Source organism: Dermacentor andersoni, chromosome 1, assembly GCF_023375885.2.
Source record: "Dermacentor andersoni chromosome 1, qqDerAnde1_hic_scaffold, whole genome shotgun sequence".
Classification (NCBI taxonomy): Eukaryota; Metazoa; Arthropoda; class Arachnida; order Ixodida; family Ixodidae; genus Dermacentor; species Dermacentor andersoni.
The window spans coordinates 192,206,947-192,215,291 of NC_092814.1; the positions used below are offsets into that span (position 1 = coordinate 192,206,947).

Genomic DNA, 8,345 nt, shown 5'->3' on the forward strand with positions numbered 1-8,345 from the left:
GACACTGTGGCGTCGTTGGTAATCACCTCGCCGATGACGCGGCCCGACGCGCCCAGGCTGGAGCACCGACGCTCCTTTTACCATTATCGAGAGTAGACGCTGCACGAAAGCATCGTAATTTCTCTCTTACCATCACGTTGAATTACTGGCATACACCGCAGAACTCTAACCATCGACTATTAAATCTCGACCCATCACTGAAATTACCAGCAAACCTTTCTTTCACGATGTGCCACGACACTGGTGTGCCGGCTGTGGGTAGGAGTTGCATTCATTAACTCCTACAACTATCGTATTGGAATGGCGGATCCACGGGTGTGGACTAAACGCAAGTCTGAAGAGACCATCAGTCATCTTCTGTGCCACTGTTCTCGCTTCGATAACCGACGTCATACTCTCCAGTATGCCTTGAATAGACTGGACGATAGGCCATTCACAGAAGGAAAGGTCTTGGGAGCCTGGCCTCGCAGTTCATTAGCCAAGAAAGCCATTATAGCGTACCTTCAGTACCTGAAGGCAACAGACTTGAGTCTCCGACTGTAGACATGCTGCATCTAGCTTAGTGCTCGTGAAAGTGCGATATAGACTCATGTCTTCTCTCTCTGTCTTTCACTCCTCCATCCCCCTCCCCATGTATATAGCAAACTGGATTCAGTCTAGTTAACCTTCCTGCCTTTCATCCCTCCCTTATCTCTCTCTCTCTCTCTCTCTCTCTCTCTCTCTCTCTACGTTGGCATAGTACCCAATGCTTCGAGCTCACCCATGATCGCCTGCGAGGCTTCCCAAGTTTCCTTTCCAAACTCTTTCTATCGTCCCGCAAAGGTGGCGGAGACGCGAAGAGTGGACACAGTTTTAGAAGCAAAACAAGAAACACCGGGCGGGGAGGGGGGTGGAAGCATGCGCCATACGTCTAGCCATGGAGTCGCCGGTGCTGCGAAGCCTCCGTACTGACGCTACAGGTGCATACTCAATGCTTGTGTATGTTTGTGTTTGATGGAATAAGGGAGCGCAACGTATGTGCGAGCGTTGTGCCGCCGATAACGCGGCTGCCGTGCGACGCGGTTCCATGTTGGCTGTTCGTTCATTGCGATAGCAATTATACGGACACTTCAGGCGCATTTTTGCCGTCGCCGTGATGCTCTGTATAAAATCCAAGGGCGATACCACTGCAGCCGCACGCCGTATACTGTATGTGCTAGTGAAAGCGTGCGAAGGTGATCCGACGATCGCGGCTCAATCTCGCGAGCGCAAGGGAGGAAAGCGGGGAGGAAGCACGCCGTCTTCCGTCGCGCGCAAGGAACCGGGGGGAGGGCATGTAGGGGGCTGGGCGTTGTCCTTTGGCAGCACCTGCGTATGGCGCGCGGTCGCGCGGGCTTTATCTTGAAAGCGATCTGTTTTGGGGGCACAGTCTAGGTGGGCCGATGGCTCGTAGCTTTGCGTGTGCTGTGTTCTCGCTGATCAGTCCGGCCTCGGAAACTCCGCCGCTTCGGTGGCAGAGGTAATTGGCGCCATCCATCAGGAGGGCGGGAAAGCAACTCCGCTTCCCTTGCACGGCCTCCTAGAGAGGCGCGAGCCCGCGCGCGCCGATCCAGGAAGTCTGTGCCCTTTCGCCCCTCCTCTTAACTCCTCTCCCCTTGCCCTCCCTTGCAACTCCCTCACTTTCGGCTGTCTCCGCGCCAGCATAGCCCACTGCATGAAGTTTCATGTTTCGTTACCTGCTGTTATCGGGAAGCGCATACGCTGCTGTGCGTTGACCGGCGCGGGCAGTTTCGTCAGTTTCGTGGTCCTCGATAGCTGCGTGCTTGTGCTCCGCGATGTTCCGTTTCACGGCTCGCACCGCTTATGCATCGTGCAGTGGTGCACAAATACTTCAAAAAAACAAGGCCTGCAAGGCTCTTCCGGGTGCCTAAAGACAACAGGTGAGCGCGTAGACCGATCGGGGTACATGCGGTTGTAAAGCACGGGGCTCGGAAAAGTTCGTGTCTGAAGGAGTCGCCAAGTGGTGGATTGAGACTTATTCAGTGTTTTGTGTGCTGGGGGGTAGCGTAACCGCTCCTGGTGGTAGTGCAGGAGAATTTCTCTCAACGTGACCATTCGGTCCCGCGCGTGACCGCGATGCAGAACAGAGGGCTGGTCGGGATCGGAAGACGCAGGAGAAGGATGATGCGCCCGGTGTGCGAGAGCTCGGGCGGCATCGTGGGCGGCTTCGTTTCCAGCCAGACCCGAGTGACCAGGGGCCCAGATGATCTGCACGCGGCGTTGCCTTGAGGGCGGAGTGCCAGAGAGAATCTTCTGCGCTTGGGGTGCTATGAGTCCTCTTGCGTAGTTACGAATGGCCGTTTTTGAATCGCTGATGATGCAGTGTCCATTGGTAGCCGCGTAGGCCAAAGCGATGGCCGTTTCTTCTCCTACTTCGGGTTGCGTGGCGAATATTGATGCGGCCGCGGAGAGGTGGTACTGCGAACCCGCGACTGCGACGACCGCCATGGCGTTTTGGTTGGGGTACTCTGCTGCGTCCACGTAGGTTACGTCAGCGGCTTGGTCGTAGCGCTCTTGTAGTTGTTTAGCTCTTTCTGCACGTCGCTCCGGATTGTGTTCAGGGTGCATATTGCGAGGTATGGGCGGGATAACTAGCTGATCACGAATGTTTGGAGGGATGGGTACTTTTGGTCCGAATTGGGTGGTGTAGGTTATGCTCAGGGTGCCTAGAATGTGCCTGCCCGTGGTGGAAGTGGCAAGTCGTTCGTATTGGCTAATACGGTGCGCTTCAATAAGCTCGTCTATGGTGTTATGAATGCCTAGGGCGTCCAGTTTCTCGTTAGAGGTGGTGATGGGAAGATGTAGGGCTTGTTTATAGGCCCTCTTGATCATGGTATTGAGTTTGAGCTTGTCAGTTGCATTGAGGCTAAGGTACGGGGCGACATAGGTGATCCTGCTCAGGGCGTAGGCGGTTACCAGGCGTATAAGGTTGCTTTCCTTCATGCCGTGATGTCGATTTCCGATGCGTGCAATGAGGCGAGTGGTTTGGTGTACATGTTTATCTAATTGCTTGAGTATCTCCGTGTTTCTGCCGTTTTGTTGGATGCGTAAGCCAAGGATACGAATGCTAGGTACTGTAGGTATGCGTTCCTGGTGCACGTGAAGTTCTATCTCGGGTGGGTGAGGGTCTGGACGTCGACCTCCCCAATTAGGCTTGTACAGAAGGAGCTCCGATTTCTGTGGGGAACACGCCAGGCCGCGCGGTTCTACGTATGCAACGACCTCGTTGATGGCTTGCTGCAGCGTGTCTTGGATGTCCCCGTCGCTGCCCCCGGTGACCCACAGGGTGATATCGTCTGCGTAGAGGCTATGCTTGAGGTTGGGGATGCTGGCTAATGCAGGCGGTAGTCCGAGCAAGGCCACGTTAAACAGAAAAGGGGATAGAACCGATCCTTGCGGCGTGCCTTTGCTGCCGAAGTGAATAATTGGCGACTGCAACCCTCCGATGGTAATGGTCGCCGTGCGACCTGTAAGAAAATTCTTCACGTAGTTATATGTTCGATGTCCAACCTGGAGTTGTGCCAGTTGGTTCAGTATGGCCTCATGCGTGACGTTATCGAAGGCCTTGGTTAGGTCTAGCCCCAAGATGGCTCTGGTGTCCAGCCTGGAGCTTTTGTCGCCATCGATAATTTGGTGCTTGAGCTGAATCATGACATCTTGAGCAGAAAGTTTCGGGCGGAAGCCAACCATGGTATTGGGGAAGAGGTCGTTGTCGTTCATATGTCTGTGTAAGCGTGTGAGGATGACGTGCTCGAGGACCTTTCCGACACATGAAGTCAGGGAGATAGGGCGGAGGTTTTCGAGTAGGAGGCGCTTCCCGGGTTTGGGAATCATAATAATTTTGGCTTCTTTCCATTGTGAGGGGAGGTTTCCAGTTTCCCAGTATGCGTTAAAATAAGCTGTGAGGGCTAGTATAGAATCCTCATCTAGGTTGCGAAGCATTTTATTAGTAATGCCATCAGGTCCCGGGGCTGAGTTAGGGCGGAGTGCGAGGATGGCTTCACGTACTTCTGCTGCTTCTATGGGCGCGTCCAGGTGGTCGTTATCGGTGCCTGTGTATGCTGGAGCGGGTGTAGCAGGTTGAGGTCCTATGTATCGGTCTATCAATTCTTGAAGAACTTGTGCGTCCGTGCCCGGATGGGTGTGAATAATTTTTCGCAAGTTGTGCTGTTGTGTGTTCTTGCTGTTAGCCGGATCGAGGAGGCAACGGAGGATATTCCACGTTTTGGGCAGGTTTGGTTGCCGCTCCATGCTGTCGCATGTGCTGTGCCAATTTTGACGAGTAAGTTGTTGTGCATAGTCTTCGATTTGAAGGGTGAGAGTACTAATACGTTTCCTGAGCGTTCGGTTGAGCTTGTTGTGTTTGTATCTGCGTTGCAGACTGGCGAGGGCTTCCCACATATGAAGTAACTTGCTATCTGCCTCCTGCAGATTGGCTTCTTCAGGCACCAATTTAGTGGCTTTGCTCGCGTCTTGGAGCAAGGATGCGACCCAATCTTCGAAAGGGGGTTGGGTACCCGAGAAAGAGGTGAGGGCTCTGGCCTGCCGGAAAGCGTCCCAGTTCGTTATGCGGAGTTGACGACCCTTAGGATTTCGCGGGCCCGCTCGAACTGTTGTTTGGATTAAATAGTGGTCGCTGCCCAAGTTGTCTTGTGTGTTGATCCAGTCTGCTTCTGGAATTCGTTTTGCGAATGTCAAGTCCGGAGTAGTATCTCTGCTAACACTGTTTCCCATACGAGTGGGAGAAGATGGATCCGTGACAAGAGTAAGACCTAGATTCTGTCCGTCAAGCCATAGTTGTCTTCCCTTTCTGCGGTCAATTGGGTATCCCCATGCCACCGCAGGGGCGTTTAGGTCCCCTACGATGAGCAGGGGGGCTCCCCTAGCTACTTGATCTGCTTTGGTGAAAAGTCGTAGAAACCTATGTTGTTCTCTGGGGCTGCTGTACACATTGAGGATGAAGAGGCTCTGTTGCTTGCGCCTTGCAGACGGGATGATCTCCAGAAAAATGTGGGCTGCTGTATCAATGCCTGTATGATGCTGTATAACTGGAATGTTTCGCTTAACTAGTGTGGTTACTTGGGGCCTGCGGTTATCACTGCAAACTGCGGTGTATGCCGCGTATCCCGACAGCTTAGCCGCTTCTCCGGTCTCTTGTAATGCGATAACATCGGGGGAAGTATGTGGTGCGAGAGAGGTAATGTATTGCTCTAAGTGTGCTCGCTTTCGCCGGAAGCCCCGGCAGTTCCACTGCCAAATGCAGTAGGTAACACGTTCTGGATTACTCGCAGCCATCTTTGTCGGGACGCGAGTACGGCTTCTTTAGGGGACTTGCTCTGGGACGGAGTAGGGTGTTTTCCAATTCTGTCAAACGGGTGTTGTGATTTTGAGCCAAAGTCGCGACCATGTCTTGAAGCACTGCGCGTGTCGTCCATGTTTTCCTGTCGCTGTTGTTCTCTTGCCGCAAAGGCTTGCTCAATTCTGGGCAGTAGTAGCGTTTCTAGTTTCGCCGTTAGGAGGTTGTCCATTGCGCGTTCGAGAGCCTTTGCAATGGAGGCGTCGAGCAATGTGGCAAGCTTACAATCTAATGCTTCGTTGAGGTTGCGTTCTATCCGCTGTTGCAGCTCAGTGAGAGCCTCACAGTTGACAATTCCTTCTGAAGTGTATGCTGGTGCTGCCGCTTTTGAGATTGGTTCGAGAGCTTTGCGTTTGTGCGAGGTTGGTTGTTGGGTGGTTTGCGGGCAATCTATTGCAGGGACAGGAAGGATGTCTGCATTTGATGGTAAATGTTTGGGTTGTGTGTCTGCAAGTTGTGATTTCAGATTAGCGTTTTCTGTCTTGAGTTCTTGTATCTCAGCACGTAAGGATCGGAGCTCCTGCATGAAGTTGTGCATGGTAGCGTCACTAACTGTGTTCACTGGGGTTGCTATAGGTTGTGTGGTGTGACCTGTGTGGGAGACAATGCTGGCCCAGCTTACCTTGGGGGGTGCGTCTTGCACTTTAACTGTGGTCGTTCTGAGGCTTGCGTTTTCTTGCTGCTGCGGCGGTGTTGAATCCGGTCCGCTCCGGGAGTGACTGCGTCCTTGTGACTGACTGCGGCCTCGGGAGCGGCTGCGTCCACGAGACCGACTGCGTCCTCGTGAATTGCTGCGTTCGGGAGCCTGCGGTTGTAGTGTTGACTTCGGTGTTGGCAGAGCTGAGTCTCCATTTGCAGAAGTCGATGGCCCCGTCTCCTGGTCAGCTCCTTGTTGTCCCAGTCGTAGGCGTTCCCATCGTCGTTGGAGTAGGAGGTGTGGTGTCTGGAAGCGGCGATGGCAGGACTTATCACCAGTCGGGTGGTCTTTGCCGCAGAGCGCGCAGCAAGGGTGACAGGGGTGATCAGCCGGCGGATTTACTGTGTCACAGCTCTTGCATTTCTTCTGGGTTGGTGTGGGGCATACATCGGCCCTGTGGCCGACGGTCCCGCAGATGTCGCAGACCTCGATGCGCTTCTTATGTAGATAGCATTTGTACTCTGCTCCGCGGTAGTAGACATGGTACGGTACTTGCTTTCCGTCGAATACGATGAGCACTGAATTAGTACTGCCCATGCGTCGGGCCTGCAGAATCGTAGGGTTCTTCTTGTAAACGAGACTGTTGGTAATGTCTTCTTCCGTGTCATATGAAGGGATGTTATGTATGACTCCTTTGGCTGTGTCCTCCGGCGGTGTGACGTATGCTGTGGCAGCGTAGTGGACTGCTCCGATGGGGAGACTGCGGATGCGACAGTATTTTTCGGCGTTAGACATCATTGGCGTGCTAACTACAATGACGTTATTATCCGTGCATGAGCGGTAAATGTCGTCCTCTGCTTCTTTGGTTGTAATGTCCGTGATCTGTAGTATTGAGTCGCGTATCTGGGCGTCTCCTAGTTTGGACACGTTGAAACCGTCTCTTCGGCGTATGACGATCTTGATATCATTCTTCGGAAGTCGTGGTAGCCGTGGTGCGCGTCGGCGTAGTGCGGACTGCTCGGTACTCTCGGTGCGTGCGCTTGCTGTTGCACGGAGGGATCCGTGTATGAGTAGGGATGATGCCTGCGTAGTCTGTCGTTGCTTACGGTGGCTGACAAGCCACCCTGCTTCAACGGTAACTTCTTCGGGGGCTATTTCCATGCCTTCAACCTCTACTACCTCCATGACCAGGGGAGGGACTGCACTTACTTGATTTCACGAGGGTGCGAGTCGTTGGGCGAAGTCCTCGGGAGCCGGGACTGCGACAGTGACGCCGCGCACCTTCGTAGCTGCGGCGCACCTGTCTCTCGGCCAGACGGAGGAGCTGAAGATCTTGTTAGGGTTAGCAATCTTGTGGTCGTAGAAACCCTTGTCCTGGGTCCCTGGCGTCGGGACTGGTCTTGATCGGTAGCAGAACACTTCCAGAAGCTGGTTCCGACGTTAGTTTGGGTCCAGCGGTGATTGTTTGGCCACAAGAGTTTGAAATATACGGAGCCCATACGAGGCGCGTGCGCTCCGTCAGCGGCGTCGTCGTCTTCCCCCCCCATTGGTTGAAAAGCGACGGTCGCAGGCCGGTCGCACGCTGCTCGATTTTCCAGCCTTGCGACTGCGAGTCGCAAACCGCTAAACCAATCAGCGGTGCCCCAGAAGTAGCGTGCGAGACTTTGTGCATCCGGCTTGCCACTTCCCGCGAACGGAGGCACGGGCGGACCCACCACCGCCGCCGTCTTCTCTGCCTGGGCGCTTGAAGTGCCCGTACGGCCGCGGTGCACATCAAAACCGCCACAACAGCCTCCTCTTCACTCGGGCCGTCATGGTACATCGCGAACTGCGAGGGACTAGAGCACACCGAGCTCGAATGCGGGAGACGCGGTCACAGCAGGCGAAATGCCCGCAAGCGCGCCAACGGCGTCCTTGCCGAGAGTTCTCGTTTCGAACGAGAATGCGACCCGCAGGCCGCCGAGGTTGCCCTTGCAAGTGTAAACGTCGGCGTTGTCGAGCCGCTGCCTGGTCGCAGGCGACTGACGGTCGCACGACCTCTGCGACTCGCAAGTGTGAATGCGCCCGTTCCCCCGATGGTCTGGAAAACGCGGCATGCGGTACAGAAAGTCATGTGGGCTCGCCTCGCGCAGACACGCGCTCGTGCCGCTGCCCGCGCGTTCTTCGTCGTCTTCTTCCGCAGCTGGCCCCGATGCCGCTCATTATGCCCCCCCAAAAAAGCGAAGTAATTATTATAGAGTTAATTCAGACACTCGAACCCACGGCCTTCGGTGGGGGTCGAACCCTCGAGCTTATGTGGAAGTCGAACGCATG

The 8,345-nt window shown here is 54.5% G+C and overlaps 1 protein-coding gene across 1 annotated transcript; it reads right to left on the bottom strand.

The window, feature by feature from the left end:
• Positions 1–5,647: 5,647 nt before the first annotated feature.
• On the bottom strand, positions 5,648–7,217 carry LOC126546890 (uncharacterized). Its single transcript, XM_055062602.1, has 2 exons — positions 6,018–7,217; positions 5,648–5,785 (listed from the first exon to the last, which is right to left on the bottom strand). The coding sequence occupies exons 1-2, from the start codon at positions 7,215–7,217 to the stop codon at positions 5,648–5,650; spliced, it is 1,338 nt and encodes a 445-aa protein (XP_054918577.1).
• Between the last annotated feature and the right edge of the window lie 1,128 nt (positions 7,218–8,345).

Bases quoted from the DNA above. Each gene is read 5' to 3' on its own strand.
- LOC126546890 (XM_055062602.1), bottom strand. From the start codon at position 7,217: ATGGAGGTAGTAGAGGTTGAAGGCATGGAAATAGCCCCCGAAGAAGTT. The intron at 5,786-6,017 runs GTAAGCTGGGCC...TCCCTGCAATAG, and splicing joins TGCAAGACGCACCCCCCAAG to ATTGCCCGCAAACCACCCAA.